At 38.8% G+C, this 27566-nt stretch overlaps 1 protein-coding gene across 2 annotated transcripts in view; it reads left to right on the top strand.

The window, feature by feature from the left end:
• The window catches only part of CLTB (clathrin light chain B), a 37589-nt gene extending 26446 nt beyond the window's left edge, over positions 1-11143 (top strand). The window contains exons 3-6 of one of the 2 annotated variants that reach the window (XM_075209132.1): positions 3693-3810; positions 4598-4709; positions 7521-7574; positions 9202-11143. In XM_075209132.1, the coding sequence (XP_075065233.1) occupies positions 3693-3810; positions 4598-4709; positions 7521-7574; positions 9202-9373 (456 nt within the window). In that variant the 3' untranslated portion in view covers positions 9374-11143. The remainder of the gene's footprint in view (positions 1-3692; positions 3811-4597; positions 4710-7520; positions 7575-9201) is intronic. The other variant, XM_075209133.1, reaches the window with a different exon arrangement.
• The last annotated feature ends 16423 nt before the right edge of the window (positions 11144-27566 follow it).

Raw genomic sequence — 27566 nt, 5'->3', positions numbered from 1 at the left:
AAACGGGATAAGCCATGTTGCAATGATATCCCTTCGTTTTTCAAAGAGGTTGTCAACGGTAGGCCTCTTAGTGTAGTCGGTGATACACAAATATAGGATACCACTTTGTATTTGCAACAGGATGAGGGGGATATTTGTGTAGCTGACAACGGCGCTAATGAAAATGAGGATGATGATGTTTGCGTAAGTCCTGCACCAGTGGAAGCAGTTCTTGCCAGTGATGAGAAGAAGGCCATTGTCATGTCTGGGCATAAGACAAAAAAAATCCACCTCTTACATGTGGAATTATTTTTTCCCAATCCTGACAGCAGTTGTCTAGCCATTTGTAGCATTTGTAAAGCCACACCGACAACACCTTCCTCATCGATATCCTAACTAGTGATCGGCGTTAGTCCTGTATCCAAGTTGCTAAGGCTAGATGACTTCTCCCCTATCCAGGATTCCTCTGAAGAATTCTTGATCTTCAACCCAGAAGTTGACCAAATAGAAGACTACTAGTAGTTTACTACAATTGACTATAATATTTTGCAGGAGGAAGTAAATATGAAAGCTGTCGCCCATTTGTAAAGCAGATCACAGACTCCATGACGACTATGATAGTATTAGATCTCGGTCCAATATCCACAATAAATGCAGCTGGTTTTAGACAGTTAATTAAAATCCTGTGTCCCTGTTACCAAATTCCATCACAACACCATTTTACTAGAAAAGAATTTCCTCACCTCTACCACATGGCTTGATAAAATGTAATTATTGGGCTACAAAATGCCATTCTACCCACTGTACACTTAACCAAGATATATGGACAAGCGGAACTGGGCAAACTAAAGATTATAGGACTGTACAGCCCACTGGGTTGGTGAATCGCCTTCAGCAGCAGTAACAGCAGCAGCATGTACCCGACAACGCCAGAAATTGTCAGAGGTAGGCTACACTGTGTATCACCGGCTTCACTAAGAGGCATACAGCTGACAATCTGCTACAAAAACTAAAGTATGTCATTGCAGCATGGCTTATCCCATTTGGACTCTCCTGAGTATATGTCATTTCTGATAACGCCACCAATATTGTGAGAGCAGTACAGCTGGGTGAAATCATCACATTCCCTGTTTTGTTCACACAATCTTCTTGGTGGTGCAGAGCTTTTTAAAAAATGACAGGGACGTGCAGGAGATGCTGTCTGTGGCCCGACAAATTTCGGGACAATTCGCGGCAACAGCATGTAGGAAATTGCAGCTGCTGCAAGAACAATTGTTTTTGCCCTGCCACCAACTGAAGCAAGAGGTGCTAACAAGGTGGAATTCCACCTCCTATATGCCTTTGAGGATGGAGGAACAGCGAAAAGCCTTCCATGCTTACTCCCCAAGCCACGACATTGGGAAAGGAGGGGGGAATGTATTTTAGTCCAATGCAGTGGCGAATACTTTACGTGTTGTGCAAGGTGCTGAAACCATTTGAAGTAGTCACCTGTGAAGTGAGTTCAGACACTGCTAGCTTGAGTCAAGTGATTCCCTTAATTAGTCTTTTGGAAAAGTAGTTTGAGAAATTTAAGGATATGAAACAAAGCAATTACGCCAAGTATGTCAGACTTGTAGATGAAGTACTTTATTCGCTTCGCCAGGATCGAAGAGTTATCAACATCTTGAAATCAGATCACTACATTTTGGCAACAATGCTTGATCGTAAGTTTAAGAGCTATGTCTTCTCTTTCTTTCCAACTGTCCCTGATCACAAGAGATGCATTAAGCTCCTGGTGAGCAAGTTGACACAATGGAGTCCCCTCCTTCAATTTCTCAGGCTACTGCTGCCACAAAAAAACTAAGCTTTTCCAAGAGACCCAGGAATGATTCAGCAGAGCATTTTGACATCTGGTCTGGTCTAAAAGAATTGCCCAAAATTGTGGCACCTCTACTATAATTCCTCCTGATCCTACTATCAACATCCAGAGAATAGTGGAGGATTATTTTTTATTTTTTTTTAACTGTATAAAGACAACCGTTTTATTAACCAAGAACAACGTTGCTTGCAGAAGTAATGTAATCATGGATGTGTAAATAGACGTGTATATGTATTACTCAAACCTTTCACTTTGCTACAAAAAGTGTTTGTAATTTGCACTTTACATCAAAGATACCTAGCTATATTTTAATTTTTTTGAGATTGGGGCCGATTTGAAGCTCAGTGATGACCGTGCTTTTTGCTGTGAAAGTCAGTGGCTCTTTTTAGTGAACTGTCTGAAACAAGATCCAATATACTCATATCGGAGTGATCACTGCCAATTTTTGGACACCTGGTAGATTTACCCTTCTGGAGTTTTTCAGTCATCCTTTCAATTCAATTTCTCTCTTGTACGTGTGACCACACTGGGTTCACCATCTCCAACTGTGTTCTAGGACAAGTGAAATTCCCAGTGCTCTGGGTGTTGGCGATCTCCTCGTCTTCATCTTCCAAAGCTTCGTCTGTAGGGGCCGATGACGCATTCGTTTGTTTTCTCAGGTCTCTTAGCTGTTGTTTAAACTGGACATATTTATCATCCTGCCTCAGGGCCTCCTCTGTATTATTCTTCTGAAGCACAGTGTATTTCTTGTGTACAAGCTTTCTTAAATCTGGGATCTCAGCTGGTGGGTCACGTTTTAATTTAAGTATGGTCTCCTTAATTGCATCTATATGTTGGTTTAAATATCTGTTCAATGCAGATTATTCCAAAATGACTGATTCCATGCTGCCCACATGTTCCGTGTCAGTCTGTCTGCAGAAGATCTAATGCCACTTCGGTTGTAATATCCATTCCTGTGGATACCTCCCTCTCATCCCTGAAGAACTACCAAACTTAACACAGAGGAGAAGGAGATTAAAGATGCAGCACGAGCAGACATGGTTTAGTGATTACCTGAACACGATGAATGCTCTGACGCCCAGTTACAGGCTGACACATGCAACACGCGTTTTGTGGAGGATTATTTTAACAGCATAGAAATTGACACGTCCGACTGTTCCTTTACATACTGGGAGGAAAAAAAGTAAATTTGGAGACCCATGTACAAACTCTTTGCAATACCTAAGCTGCCCACCCTCCCGTGTGTACTCGGAAAGAGTTTTCAGCACAGCCGCGCTAATTGGGGGAAATTGAATTCCCCCTCTATATCTGACCAATTATATAGATAGGAGAAGTTATACAATAGATAACAAAGGGATCTAAAGAGGTTTTAAACATCACATTGAGTCATTAGTTCATTTTGTTGTTGTTTTGCTGATCTTTAATTTTAATTCATTTTAATAATAAAGTTTATTGTTTAAGTAAATAAAATGGGGTTAATAATCATCGGTTAAAAGGATACTATTATGAAACTGTTGGTGCACTACATTAAACAAATTCTGCCTCTACTACCTAAAGGTTAATTTTACCGGAAAGAACGATTGTTTATTTTATATAGTGCCAATCATTACGCAGCACTGTATAGAAAATATGTAATCATTGACATCGGTCCCTACCCGTTTCTAGCTTACATTCTAAATCCTAAATTAAAGACATTTGCTTCCTGTCATTAGAATGTTTTAGTTCTTGTGGAACATATATTTTGTTGTATGTAATTGCTTTAGTTTTGTAGAGATACATAGATCCCTACATATAACTTGTTTCACCCAGAACATGTAGGTGAAGGAATTAATGTTGTGGGCGTCATCTCTTCTAGGAGTCTTCTGGAATGAATGATGGATATGCAGCTATAGCACATGCTGACCGCCTCACCCAGGAGCCAGAAAGTCTTCGCAAGTGGAGAGAGGAACAAAAGACTCGCTTGGAGGAATTGGGTATGGTGTGAAGTGGCGCCCCATAATCTGTCATTTACTGTACTGGGAAATTGTAAGGAAATAGATGATGGATCATGAGAAGAGGTGCATGTTGCTTCATCCACATGTCTGTTTAGGATTGGGATCCGTGACTGTGTTTTAACTCAAGTTAGGGCTTCATCCACCACAGGATGAGCAGAGTTTAAAAATATAAAAAGACAGAAAAACGTGTTGTTATCCCTAAGGCTAGGTACACACTGTAGATAACAGACTGGTCGGAAAATTCTTCAATTATTGTACTTACGACTGAAGATCCGACCATACACACGGACACCTGATTTACCTTTTAAACCTGTGCTCTTCATCTTGTCCTATAGTCTATTAGAGAAAGACAGCAGAATGTGCATTCATCTATTCCTGTCTTACTGATTAACCACCTTGTTATAGCTATCCACATGTCATAACGAATTTGGTTAGCTTCTGTGACTCTGAAACAAAACATTCAGTCTCAGAACTAACAAATTATTCGATCTACAGCACTTTACATTTAGTTACCAGGACACATTTATTGCCGGCATCGGCTGAAACCATGACTCTAAACTCTATGGAGATCGTGAGCATGAGTGCATACACACAGCAGGATCGGAAGGTGATTGGAACAAGATTATCAAACATGCCGAACAACCAAATGAAACGACAATCGGCAGTTTGGAATGACTGACATTCATTGTGTAAGTTTATACACAAACGATCGATTCTTCTCCCATCACTCACTAATCCCTTTATATGTGTCTCCTGTGCTTCACAGATGCAGCTTCCAAGGTGACAGAGCAAGAATGGAGAGAGAAGGCCAAGAAAGACCTAGAGGAATGGTACCTGCGGCAGAGTGAACAGATAGAGAAGAATAAGGTCACAAACAGGTCAGTAGCATGGAATTTTAGCATGTTTACCTGTAGTAAGTGGTTTACTGACATATTATCATTGGATTACATTCTTTCCAATTAAATTGTTTGTTTTCTCTAGATTGATAAATTTCATATAGTCACAGTATTGGTTTGAAAAAAAAAAAAGACATGTTATAAAGACATGAATCAGTGAAGATTCAGGCCTAGGCTCCTTCCATGTTGTCGGGTGTAGTTCCTGAGATGCAGAGAATTTTGCATGTTTACTAAAGGTGTACATGTATGTTTCACAGCCATAGAGAATTTCTTAGTTTTTTATGCAACTGAAGCAACAACTAAACCAAATCCAAGCATGGCAGCATTGTAACAAAGTAATTAAATATGTTCACTTGGCCAATGATTTACAGAAATCTGTTACCTCTTGGGCAGATTTTATGCTGTTTTGTTTTTTTCCATCACATATTTCAGGCATTGGTTTTCAAACTGATTATGTAAACATAGCTTTTCTACAAAATTTTAACAAACTTATCAGGTAAAAGCAGTGTGTGCTATGAATGTTTTCCCTTCCACCACCGATGTGCATTATGTGCAGACTTGTGGCTTTTAAGCTAATTGTGAGTGTACTGTGCATGCCCAGACATTTATACATGTGTACAAGTTGCGTCTGCATTTATTTTTTATTTTTATTTTATTTATTTAGAAAGAGAAAAAAAAAAGTCAATATGCAAACATTTTGTCATGTTGACGGTGAAATTAGAGGCAAATTAAGGGTTGGTGACAAAAATATAGGTAGTCAGCTCATAGAAACAAATGCACTTGAAAATATATATATTTAAAGTCCAAAGTGACGCTATTCTATGATACTATCCATGGATGGAACAAAGCTCATAATAGTGTATATCGTAAAGTAGCCAACGGCCGAATCCCTGCTCTTGTGGCCCCTTTGTCAAGGGCTGCTATCCTATATCGCTTTTATCGCTACAAATCTTCCAATAGATCGTTCCCATCGTTTTCCTTTCTCCTATTACAATCCTGGTCTCATAGTATTTGTGTGTCCCAATAGTATCAGTGTAACAATATTAAACTTTCCATATTATCCAAGTCCCACATGATGATCCCATATATCCACATCACACTCCCTTATAACAAGTCCCCATATACTCATTGTCCCATTAAATCACTGGTGGAGAGGGGAGCGATACTTGGCGTTTCTTGTGTCTACGTTGTCCATGTGGAAGTGGGAAGAGACCGTGTAGCGCGGGGTACGAGCTGTATAAAGCATGTACCTGCGCTCCCGTCACTTCTGCATCCATTTGTGTGTGTTAATATAATCACACCCATGGACCGAACAGCACATACGGGCACACACACCAATGTCGGTGGTGTATGTGCGCTCTTACCCTGTGTAGCCACCAGCCCGTACTCTGTGTGCACTGGCACCTGCTACATACCAGCAGAGAATAGACAGGGCAGGAGCAGTCCATTAGGACTGGTAAATTGGCAAAATGAAGATAAATTTGGGAGGAAAACCTGCTGCAATCTGCAGGATACCTAGGACGTTGGAGAACATTTATATTCCTATAGAACAATGACCCAAAGCAAAGGCCACAATGGATTGGCATAAATAAAAAAGATAAAAGTAAATATAAATACCAATGTACATTCATTCTCATCAAGGATTTGTGGAATTTGAAAACTTGTTTAATAATGGTCCCATTCCAACCTGCTGGGACTTAAGCAATATTCCAAAGAAGAGTGATTAGAAATGACAAAGTACAGATTTGTAAAGTTGGTAGAAACTTACCCAAATGGGCTGCCAGCTAAAACTGCAACTAAATGTGCTTACACCAGGTATTAAAGCAATTGGATGAATACTTAGGTAATTATTTTTATTTGTGATTTAAGAAAAGGTTTTTTCTTTTTCAACTTTGAATTAAAGAGTATTTTGTGTTGCTCAGTGGTCAGAATTATTATTATTATTATTGTAAAAAAAATGGCAAAGGAGTAAATATTTTTTAGAGACACTTTAAAAACAAACAAAGAAAACAGTGTTTGCTTTCCTAATGTTATATGCCCCTTGCTATCTTGTAACTTTGTGGGACTGTTAGCAGGGCATATGTATATCTCCTTATAGCAGACTATAGTTAAGGCGCCCATACACAGAAGTGCCAAGTTGGCCTGTTCAGACTTGTGGCCCCTTTTAGCTACCTGTAGGGGCTCAAAAGGACAGTCAAACCTGTTCAAAACCTGATTGTGATCTATCACATTGAGGGGGACTGGCTGAACTGTAGTCAAGTACTAACCACTATCCGTGTGTAATGTTATCATCAAGCTGCGGTAATTGTGCCCTATATCAGTGTTTCTCAAATATGATCACAGTACATATTTGCCATGTGTCATAGCTGCAAAACAGGTGTATTATTACTCTCTGAGGAGACCTGGAAAACATGCACATTGAGAATGGTTTTGAGAAACGCTTCCCTATAGGATCCGGCTATTAGTCCTGAGCACCACCTGCAGATACGGAAGATATAATATATATATGTATATACACACACATGCATGGTTCCAAATTTACATCTCCGGTATGAATTAAGGTTTTTGTTTATGTTGTAGTCTTCACTAAATTTGGTGTTCACACATGGTAACATTAAATGGGTTCTGTACCTGGCGTTATCAAGAGCTCAGCATACTACCTTTAACAAAAAAAAAACTACTTACCAATTGTCACAACTGTTTTATTAACTTTAACTTTATTTTTATTTTTCATATCTTTTTCCTCTCTTTCTCTCTCTCTCTCTCTTTGTCTTTTGCATGCTGCTAACCCAGGATTGCGGACAAAGCATTTTACCAGCAGCCTAATGCTGAGGTCATTGGTTACGTGTATGTTGACTTCTCCTACTCTCTTTTGCTTCCTTCTTACATTTTATTTTGAATGTAAATCTCTTGGTCCAGAGAGGACTGCAATATAATAGTCATACTGTGTAATAACCATTACTAATGGCTTCATATAAAATAGTACTATATGCTGTAATACACGGCTGTATTGTACAATTGGAATGATTGTGTGAGGAGGGAGACGTGATGAAGGCTGAGGAATCGGTGCTAACGGTTGAGCGATGCACTCCTAAAAAGTTAGTAATGTATGATGTGGGAAAATGTACGGTCATATCAAACAAGAGTTTCAATAGTCACTGCTAATATTGCAACCATAATATATGCACTTTCCAATACTTACAACAAAGTAGAAATACATACATGATTTTTGGAAGTTGTGTGTGATAGAAGGTGTTATGGGAAGTGCTTAATAAGCATAATTCCATATCCCATTCACTTATAGAATTAGCATTTATTCATGTCGCTTAGTATTTTATTAGTTTAAAATGAAACTGACGTGAGCAGAGGTATAATACATACCATCATATCCTATTCATATTACTTTTTGCCAGTCCTCCATCACTAGTGATTCATGACTTGCCTGTCATCACGCCTTACACACAACTCGTGACAAATGATGTCCAAAAATAGACACTATACATATGTTTACTATCTTTATGTATAAATAGGTATATCTTTTTTAACTATAGCTTGATTTTTCATTATATCCAGAATATAACAATGCATTTTATATATTAAATATATTATTGATTTTCCTGGCAAAACAAAACCACTACTCCTTACAGGTTTAAAAATATAACAAACAGTTCCAAGGGGGGTATTCAATTGTTAGCGAGATCCCCGGAAAACGAGCGCTCTAAAAATATTAGCGTTAATACGGTAATTACTCGCTGAATTTCATCTCGAAATTCAGCGAGTAAACTACCGTATTAACGGTATTTACGCGCATATTACCGTATTAACGCTAATATATTTTGAGCGCTCGTTTTTCCGGGGATCTCGCTAACAATTGAATACCCCCCCAAGTGTTAATCAGAATTTGAGACTGGAACTTAATCTGTAAAGTTAGAAGTGAAAGTCATTTGATAATTTAAATCTGATCATTGTATATCATTCAACTATGAAAAAATAATTAACAAAATAGAAGTATACTAACTAATATTTTGTATTAAACAAAGCCCTGCTACCACAAACAGGTGATGTGTTCACTAAATAATACACTATTAATCTCAGTGATTCAGGGCAATAAAAGGTAACGGCCGTAGTATTCAAATAATGAACAAAAGTGTTTCCGTTGCTCAGATATCAAGGAATATTTGAGGCTATAGCAACATTTTTGTAACCAATCACAATCAGTTCTGTGTTTCAGTTAATTAGTTTGTTTTGCACCAGGCTGATCAAATAAGACAATGTAACTGGTATTCCTGGATTACAGCACATGTATTATTTTGTACAGGTTTGCACTTTTTAACAGATTTACTTATGTTCGTACACCTCTAATTTGTATTTTTGTGTGCAGCAATCACGGTTAAAAAAAAAAAATATATATATAGTTTGACCCTCACCTCTTACCCAGACTACGCAGCTAATATTTGTTATTTTTTTGATATAGGGCATCTGATGAAGCATTAGTCCCAGAGACTAAGGATGAGGATAACGGGACAGAATGGGAGCGTGTTGCCCGTCTTTGTGACTTCAACCCCAAGAGCAGCAAGCAGTCAAAAGATGTGTCTCGTCTCAGATCTGTGCTTATCTCCTTGAAACAGACACCTCTATCTCGCTAATTCCCCTGTCCAACCCCACTTCACCTCCCTGCTTCACACCAAAGAATCCATTGTCGCAGGTCTGAGGGCCCATTCGTTGATGCCGTCAATAAGAACAGAGCTCCAACCCATTTTTCCCAGTAAAATACCCCCTTTTAATGAACTGAAAATACAATCTAAAGTAACAACGCTTCTAATTGAATTGAATTATCCTTTTAAATTTACCAGCTGTTAACTCAAGACTGTCTTAACGGAGCATGTGGTGGCTGTGGGCTTTTGATGGGGGGAGGATTTAATGATGTGTTTTATTTTCCTGTGTGTGCGCCTGGCTTTTAACTGCTTGTTTGTATATTTCTTGTAAGTTGTTCTGAAAAAGAAAAACTTGTGTACAAAGGAGATTACACATTTACACTCTTAACAGATGAGGTTACAGTGTACTGCAAATGCTCATGTTATGGGGTAAATACAAAATCTATGCACAGGTTATGCACATTTAAAGAAAACAAACAAATGTATCAACAAATCTCAAACAAGATGCAGCCTATCACTAATAATATACATACTGTCATTTCATTTGAGTCTTCTGAAGCTCACAGATATATACTGTTGCAACGATCAGCAAATGTGTCATGAATGTCAACCAGAGCGGGCCTCAGACACAGATGTAGTAGTAGTAGTTGGGAGCTACCGTTTGATTTACTCTAAAGCAACAAAACACATTTTTAAATGGTTTCATAATAAATTGTGTTTGATAGGTCAGAAGGGTTGAACCTGCCCAAGTTAGTCATAAAACGTCCTTCATATTTTCTCCACTTTTTAACACGCAAAAAGACATAAAAGTTATAGCATTGCTCTTTTAGCATTAAAGGACATGATGTTTAAATATATCTTTAAGGAGAGCTACGTTGCAATTTCAAATTAAGAGAACAAACATTAACTTGTCATTTTATTGACAAGGTTACAGTATACTTTATATAGATGTACTGAACAAAAAGCGTCTCTTTAGAGATATATTTTTTTTTAAAAAACTTTATCTTAGCAAAGTTTTCCCAACTTATTACTGCAAACAAGCAATGCTAGTACTATTTTAACATACAGATTTGTTTTCTCTGGCATGTTGACCACACTGGAGTGTGAAACATTCAAGCAATGTCTCACACACCTGCATGGCCCTAAACTGCCTAGCACATCTCTGTAGGTGTAGCCTAAGTGACATTTAGCGATCATTTATCTGAGGAATAAAGCAATTCAAGGTCTATTCTCAAACTGCGAAATCATGTCTTCAGGAATGTTCTGATAAAATAACTTATTTGACCTGATTTTTACACCTTTTATTGTCTTTGCTCCACTTTTGAGCATATGGGCTGTTGTCGGACTTGGAATATAGGAGTGTGAAGTTGTAACATTATTACAGTATTTATATTTACAAATTATAATGGTTTGTCAGGCTCCATGCATTCAAAAGGGACGATAGTAGAGTCTAAAGTTCGAATTCTGCTATATTAAGTGAGTGATTACAATGGTTGATGAAGCTTGCTCTCACAAAATGTTAAATGAATAAAGAATTCCGTTTTAATTGGCCAGCCATATAAAGCTTCACTTGTGGTGACAGCCTGGAGATATTGCCCTAGCACTGTCTGTACACCAGTATTTTTCACATCCATGTACAATTCTTGGGTCATGTACTTGACAGGCAAGTCCTAAAACTAGAATTGCTAATGTTACATGTGAATGGAACTGTGCAGTATGCCACAACTCACATACATTACAATAAAACAAACTTGTAAAATGGTTGATTTCATTTTTCTTTTGCTTTTATGCATAATTTGCATTTGGTGATTCAAACTGTGAAGCACATTTACAAAATGTAGTACACTTCAAGAACAATTCCAGGCAAAAACGTACATTACACTTTGGCTTTGGTGGGGCGTTTTCGAGTCCTGGAGGTTTCAATGGTGCAGCACTGCACTCCTCTCTCCTACTATGCATATCTGTATCAGGCAAGCAGGAGGCCATATCACTGCAAATGGGAAGATCATCAGGGAGAAGCAGCAACAACACTGGTATTACTTTGAAAGGAATGCAGCAGCAAACTGAAGGAGCCTGCAGGAGTGGTAAGAAGAACCATTTTCTCACCTCTTAAATGGGTTCCATCCAATCATGCAACCAATAAGATAGGCTGTTCATTGCAATCAAAGTATTTAGCCCTAATGTGTAGTTGGTTGCTCGCCAGGAGCTTTCTGTTGCTACAAATAACAGTTATCCTTGTCAACAGATTATATTGGTTTGGGACCTCATGATACAATATGGGTTTGCAGCAAGTTTAATATGGCATAAAATGTGAAATAGATGTAACGGAATATGACATGATCGAAGGTTCACCTCACCTAATGTAGTTACACCCTTTTAGAGGTTCAACACAGGCAGCGACTGACTGTACAATCGCTCTGTGAGTGCCACAGGTATGCACCTGCTGTTGCAGCCCCCTCCGCTTGTGTTTATGTCATCATATGTGACATTTTCTGCATTGACACCTGTTTTTGCCATATAATTCCACCTCATCACCAGTGTTGTAACTTTCATTAATGCTTATTCATTGTGACTCATTTGAAATGGAACTGCAAACAATTAATTTTCTCCTTTAGCTTGTGTGTTTAATCTGTTAATCATAAATAAATTGTCATTTAAGTCTTTTTTTTTTTTTTTGAAGTGTTGATCTATCCGAGACAGAGCTATTCTTTCCCAATTCACTCTCTAATGTTCTAACAAGTTAGCGTGATAACACCGCTTCAAATCATTACATTGCTACAAACAACCAATGTGTTTCCTGCTGTCATTAGTTACTGTGATTAGCAAGATTAATTTAACTACACAAAGTGTCCTTAGTATTATGCCGTCGGGCTTTAACTACAGCCTTCATTAAGTTCTATTAAAAATATCTTGGCTACTTGTAGGACACCTTAGACAAATTATATATAATGGGTCGAAGTGGGCTGGTGTGCAGATGACCTTTATGAAAACTGGTGCTATGACTTTTAGCATTCATACATTTGCTTTAATCTTATCTGTTCTATTTTTTTGTGGCATTTTTCATAAATGAACCTACAGGCTACTTTTAGCAGTAGTCCTCTGAATACTTCTTGTCACAGCATTAGACTATCATGAAAAGGTTTACCCACTTGGTATCTAACACAGTATTTAGCTGCCAGTATATTTATGCCACTGGGTGCCAGAACCTACATGATTGTTGTAATCAAAGATTAACCGCTAATAATATAGTCATGTTATTATAGATATATCATCACTTAATTTGAAGTGAGCTGTAATTATTATTGAATTAAGGAGATGGTACAACACAAAAGATACTTTATCATTTTGTTTTCCCATTAAACTTTGTGTCCTGCTTTCAAGTATAAAGTGTTACCAAGTTGCCAATTCGGTATGGTCCAGTCATTTTACTGAGTTATTTGGACTAGCGCAATCTAGCTCCTTATTTGTGCCTCGTCATCTCTCTAGTGAGTAGAGGATAGACTGACTGCTATATAATTCACAGCCTCATGATTGCAAGTCACAGTCTTTGTCTAGTGTCACTGAATACAAATCTAGTAGCTCTGAGGTTGCCTGTGGTAGTTTGAGTGTTGCAGAAGGCCTTAATACTTTGTAAGGTTGGTTGATGGGTTACCCATATAAGTTCTATCATTTTGCATAGTATTCTGATATTTGCAATATTATTTGTCTCCTTGACACCTTCGGACTTCTACAAACCATGAATGCAGGAGCAAGCTTACGGAGTTTAGAAGCCGTCATTCTATCCATTGCTTCAAGGGCATGTGGGTTGGCCAGAAGGTAATTACGTAATATTCGTTGTCTGGAGAGGTTTTTAATTTTAGGATCCCCACAAGACAGGCTCAATGGAGCATGGTCTAGCTTATGTATTTGTGTATTACTGCTTTAGAAATGTGAAAAAACTATTTGTCTAACAGGATGATTAATTTAAGCATAGATACCATGGTCATGGTCAAATAAGTATAGCCCATCTCTCCAGGCTCTATCATACAGGCCTAAATGAGGTGTACGGTCCTGAAAAGCACAACCAGTATTTTCACTTTCAGATGCCAGATTTCCTGGTCTTTACCTGTTTTTTTTTCCTGGAAAACACACTAGTCACAACTCAGTTTAAACAATAGCTTAGACTGGGCACCAGTTTTGGAATCAGTAAATTTGCCCATGAGCGGAGTGAGCAAGAGGTTAAATTCAACAAAGATTACCAGTGAGCTTGATTTGACCGGTGTTATAGGCATGTAAGGATACCAAAGTAAAGGGTTTACCTTCTAACTTTCCTATTGGATGGTATCTCAGGGTCTTTAATGTTTTTATTTGCTCACTAAGCAGACACTCATTATGAAATAGAATAGCTACCCGCTATTATAGTGAGTTTAATGCTAATCTTCATTTATTGGTAGCCCTTCACATTAAAGACTTAAAAGGTGTAATAGAAAGCGGTTTGGGTGTATCTTATCCTTGCCAATGGAAACAAGGGCCCTGGTAGACAGCGAAGCCCCTATGTGGCCTTCTGATATGTATTGGTCTCTAGTGTGTTTAAATAAAGAAGAGGTTTGGAATTGTACTAAAGAGATTAAACATGGTGGCTCAGGTGCAGCACTGCACCAAACCCAGCAATGTAATGAGAGCATGTTGTTACATTGCTGGGAGAGCTTACACCTAATCATAATAGACTAAATAGAGCATGATGTGTGGCCTAACCTGTATGGTTTACATATACAAGAGTGCTTGTCATGGGGTAAGGAATCCTGTAGATCTACATAATTTATAAAACCTTTAAATAAAATATCGATAGGTCATGCACAAGAAACTAGAAAGAGCTGTACAAAAATAAGTGTCTGAGTGAGGAATGAGGGCAAGAGGATAGGCTCACCGTGGAACACTCACTCCCATCCTATGCTCCACCAACAGCAAGGTCACTCTGTGTGAACGGACTCATGAACATAGAAATAAGAAGGATTAAACATCCAGAAATCTCACAACTTTAGCATTGAGCTTGAACCTGTTCTCTGATGGTGTTTTGTCTGTTGGGGTATTTCAGGTCTACAAGTTTGTCTTGCTTGGCTTGAAGAATCTCCATATGGATGAGACAAAGTTAAGCCTCTAAGGGCCCGAGTCATTAAGGAGAGCAAAGCATAAAAAAAAGGAGTAACATTTGCACCTGGGCAAAACCATTGTGCATTGAAGGGGGGAGGTAAATTTAAAATGTGGGGACAGATTTATAGTTGGGGTAGGACATGTCCTAGATCAACCTTAAATTTCAGTGTAATAATAAAGCTAGCAAGTATTTGTGTGCTACATGAAAAAACAGCCAGTATTTAACTTATGTGCAAAATAATAAACTAATTTGCAAACCTTGCATTTTAACATGGTTTGTCCCAGAGAACATTTACTCCTTTTTTGCCTTAATGACTCAGACCCTAAGTGTCCTGTTCGTCCTCCCAGGTCTGCTAAGTCAGCGTAACTCCTTTCATTGAGATCCAGTTGATGGCTCTTATATACTCACAAATGGAGGTAAGGAGGGCTTGTATGGCTTGCAGGGTGAGAGGAGTGTCTGGAAGTTTAGTTGAATCCAGGGCACTCACTCAGGAGGTGAATATCAGAGGTGAGAGCCTCCTTCTTGGAAATGCTGTGAGCGCATGGCTCCTTGATTTTTTTTATGCTTACAGGAGACTGCTGTGTCCAGGTTTTCGTAATAAAAAAAGACAAGAAGATATAAAAATGAGATGAAGTGTATGCTCTGGAACAGACATTAGTCTGCCCCTCCCATAACTGAGCCACTATTTCTGATAAAGCAGCGTATCACTTCACTAAGAACTAAAGCTTTATTGTCATGAATATTGTTGGAGTTGAAAAAAAATTCCATTATTTAATCCACCTTTTGTTTGAATATTTTCCTATTTCTTTGACTTCTTTTCTTGTAGCTGTCTCTTTCATCTTCTTTCACACTACTCACTTTTGCTTTTACAGTTCTTCACTCCATTATAACTTATTTAATGTAGTTATGCTCAACTTCTCAACGTACTTTCACTATCTCAACCTAGTTACATAGCAGAATGCTTCATGGTCATTAGTCTGAAGTAAAACAGTAAAGAGTGCCAGATGAAGGATGCTTCTACTATCATGTGATTGTTTTTCTTCATTCAGTTTGCTGTTCAATTTTTGTCACTTAGTCCTACATGTAATGGGGATGTCCTAACAAAACTCAACTCTAGAATAAAATTTGCCGACTCATCAAGTCAATCAAAGGTATTCAATTCCTCGCCTGCACTTCTCTTACTTGTTGTTACCATACACCTGGAACCCCTAAAAAAAAAATTATATATATGTATATATATTATAATTTTTTGTATTTATTTATTTTTTTAATTTAAAAAAGGTCTTTATTAGATTTTCCAAAGAAAAATCACAAAAAATAACAAGTGTGGAATGACAGAGTAAATACAACTATGTATGAACAAACAAAGGTCAAGTGGCATTTAAAAGCATCAGGTATTTTAACACATACAAAAACATTTCATACTAAAAGAACAGAGACAGGGGTATAGTACAAGCTCAAGGGAAAAAGTGGGGAGGGTGAGGGGGGTAATAAGGGATGGAGTCAACTCCTGGAGCTGCTATAAGTAGGTAGCTATCTGTCACTCCAACCGTCTCTTCTCCCCCATCCACCTCCGTGTCTCCGTCATCTACCGTCCCCCTGGCCCCACCTCCCTTTTCCTTGACAACTTCGCTGCCTGGCTCCTCCACTACCTTTCCTCTGACCTTCCCTCCATCATACTTGGCAACTTTAACATCCCTATTGACAACTGCTCTGACCCTACCACCATCAAACTTCTCGCCCTTTCCACCTCCCTAGGCTTCAGTGGACCTCTTCCCCCACCCACTGTCTTTATCACTCCCTCAACCTTGTCTTCTCTTATCTCTGCGATCTCTCTGAATTCTCCAACTCTCCCCTACCACTCTCTGACCACCATCTCCTCTCCTTCCCCCTGCTCCAACCTCGCCTAAAGCCACCCTCACTAGGCGCAACCCTGATGCTATTGACCCTACTCTCCTATCACCTCTTCCCTCCCTGGCCTGCCCTGACCAGGCGTCCTCTCTCTACAACCACTCCCTCACTACTGCCCTGGATGCCGCCACCACCTTATTCCCCAACCCTAACACTCCAAACTTACCCGCTTCCTCCAAAGGTGCGCTCGCACTGCTGAATGCCTCTGGAGGAAATCTCGTTCCCTGGCTGACTTCCTTCACTTTAAATTTATCCTCTCCTCATTCTGCTCTGCCCTCTCCCTCGCTAAGCAATCCTTCTTTAAGTGCCTCATTTCTTCTCAGTCCTCCAATCCCCGCCACCTCTTTGCTTCAACTCCCTCCTCTCTTCCCCCCCCCCTTCTGTCCCGCTTTCCCTCTCCGCTTCTGACTTCACCACCATTATCTCTTCCAAAATTGAGTCCATCAGACTGAACATCTCATCCTCCCATCCTTCTTCTGCAACCCTCATCGCTTCATCCCCCTCCAACAACCAACTCTGGTGCTCCTTCTGCCCTACATCAGGTGAAGAAGTTTGCTCCCTTATTCTTTTTCTCTCCACCCTCTACCTGTCCTCTTGATCCCATCCCCTCTCACCTCTTTCGCTCTCTCTCTGCCACTGCCTGCTCTTACCTTGCACACCTTTTCAACCTATCACTCTCCTTTGGTGTAGTCCCCTCCTCATTTAAACAGGCTCTTATCTCTCCTATCTTCAAAAAACACAATCTCGACACCACCTCTCTTGCTAATTATAGCCCCCTCTCATTTCTCCCCTATGCCTGCAAATTAGTTGAGCGGATTGTCTGCAGCCACCTAACCAGACACCTCTCGGTCAATTCCCTCCTCAACCCTCTTCAATCCGGTTACCGCCCCCTCCACTCCACTGAAACTGCCCTGGCCAAAGTTACTAATGATCTCCTATCAGCCAAATCCAGGGGTCACTTCTCCCTGCTCATTCTTCTCTACCTCTCCACAGCCTTAGACACCATGGACCACCCCCTCCTGCTGCAAACTCTTCTCTCTCTCGGCCTCTCTGGATCTGTCCACACCTGGTTCACCTCATACCTCGCTACCCGCTCCTCTGTAGCCACGTCCGATTCTTCCTCCACCCCCTCTTCTCCCTGTAGGAGTCCCTCAGGGCTCTATACTTTCTCCCTTGGTGCTCTCATCTCCTCCATCGGTCTTCAGTATCACCTTTATGCTGACGACATTCAACTCTACATCTCTTCTCTTGACCTTTCCTCCACCCTCCTCTCTCGTGTATGACTGCCTCTCTGCCATTTCCTCCTGGATGCCCTCACGCTTTCTCAAGATTAACATCTCTAAATCTGAACTCATTGTCTTTCCTCCGCCCAGACTCCCCTCCCACCATGACCTCTGTATCGCTGTTAACAACACCACCATCTCCTGTCACACAGTTCCGCTGCCTGGGTGTCGCCCTCGACTCCTCTCTCTCTTTTGCCATCAAAACCATCATCCACGCACTCATCATCTCCCGCCTCGATTATTGCAACCTCCTCCTTACTGGCTTCCCCCACTCACATCTCGCCCCCCTCCGCTCTATACTAAATGTGGCTGCAATACTTATCTTCCTTTCACACCACTCCTCCTCTGCCTCGCTTTACACTGGCTCCCCTTACCCTACAGAATCCTTTTCAAATTCCTTACCACCACCTACAAGGCTCTCTCCCAGTCTACTGCCCCTTATATCTCTAACCTCCTCTCCATTCACTCCTGCCCACTCCCTGCGCTTGGCCAATGACCGTCGCCTCTCCTTTACCCTGATCACCTCTTCCCACTCCAGAATCCAAGACTTCTCCCGTACGGCCCCATTTCCCTGGAATGACCTCCCTCGCTCCAACCATCTCTCTCCTAATCTGTGCTCCTTCAAATGGGCACTTAAAAGTCACCTGTTCCGCATGGCAGACCTATTAAAGGTGTGATGACGGGACTATTCATTTAATGCTGGGTTGGTTTGGGTGCTATTAACTGAATGTGTGGCTGAGTTTGGGGACGAGAGCTATTTCTTAAAAGTAAATGATAATTATTTAATGTTTGGGAGGAAATAGGTTTATTTATTAAATGTAAATACTATTAATATAATGTTGGAGTTGATTTGGGTAGAAATAGATATTTTTATTAAAAGGTAAATAACATTAATTTACTGTCTGGGCTGGTTCTTGGGGAGCCTAATTATTAAATGTGGGTGATTTTGATTTAGTATCGGCTGCTTTATTGGGAGGGAGGCATACGGTGTTCACTCATTGCTGGGATTTCCATATCATGTACCTGTCCTTTTTCCAAACAGAGACCCAACCTTCCAGGATCCAGACAAGCAGCAACTGAGCTTATGACACGAGCAGCAGCAACAAGTAGTGAAAGCAGCAAGAACAGGTAGGAGAGAGCAGGACATTCTGCCAACTGTTCTGACACACTCAGTCAGGACTTTGTCCTGACTGTAGGGACAGTTGAGAGGCATGTCCTGCTTCACACGGGTCTGGTCGAAAAGGGAGAGCTGCGTGCATCTAACAGTAGTGCACGCAGCATTGTCTGTGTATATGATGGGGATAGGAAGAGTTGGAGAGCAGCCAAGAACTGTCTAAAGTTATTGCCACACTGGTCACGCCAACTGGCGACGTGACGTGGAAACCCCTCTCTACAAATCCTGCGTTTGCCCCTGGGAACCCATCTCACCTCTCTACTTTGTGCCTCCAGTCCTTGTGCAATTTACAGATATGAAATCCAACCGATTAGAATCCCAGTCTAGCCCCTGGCACCTCCCTGTTACATAATACTTTATATAAATGAACTATCAAAATGGTACACTGTTTTTTGAAGTAATAAGTTGTCGCCAATGATGTAGCCCCCTGTACCCTTCAATCCTCTGTTGAAAAGTTAATAAAATATTGTATCAAAAAACAAACTAAGCTGTGGGTAAATTCACCAACAAGTTTGGGGACATAAAATCTGTAAAAATCCAAGAGATACTATCAGAAAATAGGGCTGTATTACCAAACAAGGCCACTAGAGGTAGCTATTGTATGGCAGATCCATAACTGTACAAACATACCATAAATGTTTCTGGTAATGTCAGTCAATGCCAATACATAACTGCACTTATACAGGGAATGGATGACATCCAGATTCCTGATAGCGTGGACTTCGCTGTTTATATTACATCTCTGTCCACATTAATAGAATCATTAGTTATACAGTAGGTGCCAGCATGCCCCGACTTATTACTAATGTGAAAGAACACCTGTGGAAGCAGATCATATATTTCAGGGATAGTCCCAGGTTTTAATGATATGCCCATGGAAATGTTATTTTTAGTCAACATTGAACAACTGTATAATGTTGAATGCAATTCTTACAATTTATTCTTTAAATGTTATTATAGAAGAGTATTATTACATGCTTTTTTTGCATGCTAAAGTGCCAGAAAAGAACGGCACTTGGATAGTGCAGACATGTTTGCATGAGGATGCGTCGCAATACACCTTTTTGCAGGATTTAGGGCTTATCTCTCTTTAATAAATAGACCTCTCAGTCCAAAGTAAGCATAATTGCATGTAATGTCTCCTCTTTTATATTCCTAATATCTTCTAGTACAGGGGTGTTGAGTGGGACAACTATCTACATTTATAAATTTACCACACTAATTTCCTTTTTTTTTTTTCAATTTTGCTTTAAATCACTAAATATATTCTATATGTTTATTGGCTTTATTAAGCCTAATATATAATAATCTCTATACAGTTTGAATACAGTCTAAGCACCATACTTTTGTTTTGGCCTTTGGTTGTATTCTATGCAGGGACTCTTTTGGAACTGTTCCTAAACTGGCTGCTCGTGTGCTACACATTATTATTGGTAAAAAATATATTTAGGATAAGGTCTATATGCCAATTCCTAGCATCTATCTGGTAGAAGGCCTAACACACTGGAGAGATGAAGTCTGGCGTTTTTGTGTTATTTTAACCTTTGTATATGTTATCAGAATGGGAATGTTTTGAATATATTACACCAGAGATTGTCCCTATTTATTCTTTTTGCGGTACACCGCTGGAGGTAGATACACGTTTCTGGGAACAAAAGTATATCCGAACAACTTGATTATCAATATGCTGATTTTCTTCAATGTCCATGCGAGTAAATAAATGGCAGTCATTTCATGATTTTAAAAACAAACAGTATTATACTATTGCATATTTTTAATTTGTATGAGTCTGTATTTAAAGTTTCATGCAGATACCCTTACCTTAGTAGAAGCAGTACTTTCAATGCTAATCAGCTTTTCACTGAATGCGTTTTCAAACACTGCGGTGGATTACAGAATTTTCACTACTCCCATGATTTTTATCAGCATTTGCTTTATGTACATTTATGGATAAATTATTAATTGATATTTTTTACTTTTTTGGAGATTTCTTTGTATTTGGACTTTAGTTAATTTTTTAGAACATCAAAGCAGTCCCTCACTTTATTATTGTTGTATTGGAGTTTTTTTGGGTGGAACCTGGAATTGTAGTGGGCTGCATTTGTCTTTTGCAGAGCTTTTTGTATTTTTATTTTTTAGTTACCTGGTATCGTTACGATCAGTAGCAGAGCTTATAGATAAAGTTTGTAGCAAAGAATTTGAGGCGGGTTTATTCATTAACAAAATCACCATAAATATTCAACAATATGCTTTACATCACAGGGATATTATATGACCAAACAATCTTCTCCACGCACCCACCCTGATTTAATTTTATTAAAGCACCAACTTTTATCTTGTGCATAGTCATTTGATGCTGTAATCTTATTCGTTAGATACCAAGGTTAAGTATAATGTTTTTAAAATAATTTGTAACATACCTACTGTGATATGAGTGAAAATAGACATTTATAAGCCAATTTCGTACACAGTTGACATAAAATATAATACATTTATTTTAACACCACCTATTGCTTTATTGAAAAATAAATGAGGCTGTTGTAATATAAAACATTTTCTGCCAGAATTAGATATATATTAAAATAATTTTAATTTGAACACCACCACTGTGGTTTCAGGGTGAAAAAATGTATATGAACCACAGACAATTTAGTGTTGCAATTAAGATGACATATTTTAAAAATCTGTGAACCACAGCTACTTCAGTATTTATTTTAATGAAAAAAAGGCAGCAGTTATTTAACCCCAATAAAGTATATGAAAATAAACTGAACCATGGCTTCTGCCATATTTGAGTGGTAAACAGTTTCATAATCTTGGTAAACTGTAATTATTAACAAACGATACATACTCAAAATGTATTGTGCCTGTGATGGCCTAACAAGAGAAGTACATGGATAAACAGGTTTAATTTTCCAAATATACTGCTTATATTTTGTCTCCAAAAATTACCAACTTTACATGTATTGTGCAGGTGTCTGGTGAAGAGTAATATATGAACACTCATAATTTGTTTTGACTTAATTTACACATTATAAACACTGAATAGTTATTATGACCATTTAGTAAAACTTGGGCTATTCTACGATTGGTTAGTTTTTTAGAATTATAAGTGAAATTTACATGCGAATATTGACTCTGTCAAACTTTTCTCACTTACTTTTCTTCCTCCTTTGGTCTCTCCTAGTGAATCTTATTTGCCAACAACTGTGATGGACACTAACTTGACCTTGTCATTTTCCACTACTGCTCCATCTCTAGTTTCTTCAATTTAGCTTTCCCACTATCAGACCACAACCTCCTTTTATGAAGCCTCACCTTAGCTCAATTCTAATTACTCACCATTACCTACAAAGCCCTCAACACTACCCCTCCATACATCTCATATTAAAATACTCTTCTTGCTGCCCTGTTAGATCTACCTCTGACCAGCGCCTCATCTCTGTAAACCACTTCTCACTCCTGCCTACAAGACTTCTTCCGTGCTTCTACCCGCTTTCCCAAAACCTTCACATTTTTAGAGGCTCTCTAAAAACCCCTTTGTTTATTAGAGCTTATCCCACTCCTGCCGATATTACTCACGCGAATGCACCTTCACATCTGTCCCAATCTCACTTGCTTCTTGTTTCAGCTGTGCCCTCTTCCACTTAGAATGTAAGCTCTCTAATGAGCAGGGCCCTCTCTACGTCTGTATTTATGTTATCTACCTTTGTATGTCCCTCATACAGTCAGGTCCATAAATATTGGGACATCGACACAATTCTCATATTTTGGGCTATATACACCACCACAATGGATTTGAAATGAAACTAACAAGATGTGCTTTAACTGCAAACTTTCAGCTTTAATTTGAGGGAATTTACATCCAAATCAGGTGAACGGTGTAGGAATTACAACGGTTTCTATATGTGCCTCCCACTTTTTAAGATTTAATTCAAATCCATTGTGCTGGTGTATAGAGCCCAAAATATGAGAATTGTGTCGATGTCCCAATATTTACGGACCTGACTGTATGTATGCCCTGTTTTCCCTACCCTACAGCACTGCAGACCCTCACAAATGTAACTGTACAGTCAAGATCCACTATACAGGCACAGGCAGATGATTCCTCTGTCAAAGCAACAGGAATAATGAGTGGGGAGCTGACTGTATTGTATTTTTATCAGGATGTAGTCATTGTTGTGTTGCTACTCATTCCTTTCACTAAACATAACTTTGATATCACTATTCTTACAGGGGGCTTGTATGTCACCATATTCTGTACTCAACAGGCCTGATTTGCGAATTGATCTCTCGTTATTAAGACTTATGTGCACAATATATCCATCATATAATGAAGATTCATGCTTGGATTATATATTAATGACACTCATCAATATCATGACACACCAGGAACATGCATTATTCCGCAACTAGGTTAAGTTAGACTAGTTATACTACCCATGCATACAGATGCTAGTAAGATTAACTGTATACTGAAAAGGAAATGAATTAGTCTACTATTTTGGATAGTTGTTTGATTAAATGAGACTGGAAACACCTTCACCGCATACAAGACTTTGGCCATATTATCCACGATACAATTGCTCAGTATAGGAACACTCACTTCACACTCTGGGCCTTTAGTCTCCCAGAATTGACACTCCTTTTCACAGCCCCATCATTCCCGAATACATTTCACTTGATCCATTTCCCTAACTTTAAACTACTCTTGCCTGTATTTCACATAATAGAATCGTTCCACCTCCAGTATTTTGTACTGCCGTTATTGCTGTATGATTATGTGTTGTTGATTAATGCAAGTATACAATAGACTTATTAATGGAAAAGCTACAAAATACCATCCATACAGTGTATATGACAGATGCTCAGATAAGTTTATTCCCTCTGAAACACCCACAATGCATAAACAGTTTACATGCTGGAACAAAATAATATAATATGGTCATTTTCTATGTTTCCAGATTTCACACCATTTCTCCTAGTCCCTTGCAAAGTGGAAAATAGAGGTTGGACTGTAATAGCACATTAAGAAGCCCATGCAGATGTATCAACCCTGCTTGGCTGGTGGATGGTGTCTTTCTCTTAACACCTACCTTTAAACTTGTCTGCCAACCAGATTCTAGGTCTCGTGCCTCAGGCACTTGTGGGCAACTCAGCAAAGAGCTTCATGAAGCTTTAATAACAACAAAGTACAGACTGCAGATTCCGTGAGTGTAGTGACCAGTGTTGAAATAAATGCTTACCCATTCACAAAACAGCATAATTCACTTAGTTATGTTACATGGTACACTTCTTGGCACAGCCAACAGTCTTACATAGTGGGATGGTCACTCCGTTTCACACTCCTTTGCATGGTTGTGATCATCCCCTCCTCATATCCTCAATTACACTCAGACCTCAAGGATGTGTCTCAGAGTGAACACCCATACTCACAGCACTGATGTGACATATATAAATTATACACACAGAAGATTGGTGTAGCATTGTAAGTGTATATATAGAGGGTGGAGGGGATTTGCATAGGGAAATATAATATAATGGGAAGAAAAGGTGAGCACCATCGACCCAGTGTTTGTGGTGGTTGGATAATGGTTCAGTATTGGTAGCTTCTGATTGGTTACCCGCTTCGTCCAAAGTCTTTAGACACTCTGATGTGATAATGAAAGGATTGAAAACTTAAAGATTTAGATGAAGACCTTTCCAGAGACATTGTGTATCCCATACTCCTGTGGCAGGCCAAAATACACCTACTGGCAGCAACGCCTACAACACCTCACTACCAAAAAGGCAGGTATGAAAGTTACATCTTGCTGTGATCAGCAACATATAGGATGAAGAAGGATGATAAACTGATGTGTAAAGTCAAACCATTCCTGCATTACTCATATTACCTAGAGCAGAAGATTACAATCCAGTTTGACAAGTTTGTTTTTGCCACTGTCTAGTCTGCAACAGACTATTGCTTAAAATATACTTATCACCATGAATTGGCATTTTCTGCTTCAATACATACATGATGCATAATGTTTGCGTTTTTTTGTTCTAGAAACACATACAGCATATTAAATATTTGTAGATACCTGAACTACTGTTAATACTACTGTACATTTATACATGAACCAGTGGTCAAAGTGGGGGTGTATACCGCCACTTCTCCTACTGCCTTTATTGTAAAATTATCAAATTACATTTCATCATCATTTATTTATAGAGCACCAACATATTCCGTAGCGCTTTACTTAGATTCCCATAACATTTTTCATACCGCCCTTCGACCAACGACCTAAACAGGAAAATATGTTGCCATGGTTCACAGATTTCAAAGGTCCTATTCCCAGAGAGGAAAGGAAGGAGGAAGATCTGAGATGGTCTTGGAGAATAAGTTATTACGTGATGAAAAATAGTCTGTACCATTCTTTATAGCTCCTACCTGAAGATTCACTTGACCTGGACATGTGATCATTAGGAGCATGGTTACTGGTCACCTTCATGAATGTTGCCTCGTACAGTCAAGTCCATAAATATTGGGACATCGATACAATTCTCATATTTTGGGCTCTATACACCACCACAATGGATTTGAAATGGAACTAACAAGATGTGCTTTAACTGCAGACTTTCAGCTTTAATTTGAGGGTATTTACATCCAAATCAGGTGAACGGTGTAGGAATTACTACAGTTTCTATATGTGCCTCACACTTTTTAAGGGACCAAAAGTAAGACAATGATTTTAGGTTTGATGAATACCAATTGCCCCCCATTTGTCAATTCTAAAGATACATTCAAAGTATTATCTTAAGCTATATACTTTGGTAGATGGAGTGCTGTAATCTTTTATATTGTACAGGTCTTATCCAGAATGTTCTGAAAATGGGAAAAAGTTATTGTATCATATACACAGATATGATCACCAAGTGTCTCTTCTACAATAATTGCTATCTGAAAATGCTGAACAGTGAAGTCTGTACAATTTGGGGACCCACTTACCGTAGTAATGGTAATAGTGTGCATCAATTGAATCCCCCCTAATGTTAAGATATGGCTAAAAACTATGGCATCCATAAGTAAAGAATAAGAAGTATAGAAAAGGTAATTATATGGTTTTCTCTTTAAATCAAGTGGACAAGTCTATAATCAATAGTAGTACAAGTAAATGACAAACTCTTTTATCTATTTTAATGTACTGTATGCCTTTTAAAGTGTACCTAGGATGCAGGTTTGAAAACTAAAAATATAGAAGCCTGAAGTAAAATTCTATTTACAATGTAGTTAAGAACACACACAAACCATTGTTGAGAAAATGTAGCTACGCCATGTTGTCCATAGTGGGATAGATATCTTAGGTATTAATTAAATTACTTGCTGTCGTAGACAAAATTTCCTGTGACATTAATCTCATGTGATCACTTCCAACCGATGTACCAAAAGCTGAAAATCTGATGTCGCAACATTTTTAAGGCGTATGGCAAGCATGCTTCTACTCGTACATGGAACGTTCACACTCCTTTGTGAATATTTATGGCTAATTTTATGCTGGCATACAGAAGAAAGTACAGCTGTAACAATACGCTAATAAGGCTTTTACAACAAAAGATGAGCAACACTCAAACCGTTTTAAATAATAAATTTAATTTGGAAAATGTAAGTAAGAGTATTTATTGAACTTTGGAACACTCCTCACCAGGCTTAATTTAAGTTCTAGTCAATCAAGTCTTGGGCCTTAAACTAATTAAAAAACTAAATTATATATATTTATATGATAGATACAGCAAGAGAAGCAGACGCTCGACGATGTAATAGTCAATACTAAGTGGGTGTTCCGATATAGACAGTAAGTAAAATGTTACAAGTTTCCTGGGTAGTTTTCAACAGCATATACTTCTACTCCAGTCTTATATGTATATAAGAGGGAGACAGAATACCAGAGGATCAGTGTGGGTTAGTGAAAACCCATCACCTATTTAGAGCACACTAAAGAGATTGCTTATCTGTAAAATCTTCTGGTTAAGATGTTCACACCCAGATCGTTCCGTCAGCCGATATATAGGGAACAAAATATATTCCACATAGTGTAGTATATTAAGAGTAGGTTGTATATATTCACAAACGAATATAAGGTGTATGCTTACAATAATAATGAGCTTATCTGTAGTTCCATAGAGTCCTTAATCGCCACAGCCATGGGATCGATAACAGGAAACTTCTACAAATGATGAGCTGCAGATTAGCAAGTATAGAATGGTTACTAGGTGACCCTTCCGCCTCAAAGGCTTAAGGGACTCTATGGAAAATATGACTATGCCCCTACAAGTGCAATGGAGTGGTGGTTATGTCAATTTTACCATAATATTCTGTAATAAAAGTTGTTTATTTTAGTTATACACCAATTGGTGTTGCCATAAAATGCCCCGTTTATCTTCACATTTGTTGAATAATTTCCCCGTAACTGTGTACATGCCTCAATTGTTGGAGCACTTGTCAGTCACATCCAGGGCTTCCCAAGAGGAGAGCACATCTCATATAGCTAGCTGGACTTGTTTCTTTTCTCTTGGGGTGTGTGTTGCATGTCAATGTCCTAAGCCTTTTCTGATTAAATAAGCTAACCTTCTGTATTATAGCTATGCACAATAATGCAGAAGTTCTCTGTCGGTTATATAGCAAGGTGCAATTCCAAGCTGGAT

Source organism: Mixophyes fleayi, chromosome 4 (assembly GCF_038048845.1).
Source record: "Mixophyes fleayi isolate aMixFle1 chromosome 4, aMixFle1.hap1, whole genome shotgun sequence".
NCBI classification, from domain to species: Eukaryota; Metazoa; Chordata; class Amphibia; order Anura; family Limnodynastidae; genus Mixophyes; species Mixophyes fleayi.
The sequence above is the reverse complement of the archived record's forward strand: the minus strand, read 5'-3'. Positions and strand labels throughout refer to the sequence as shown.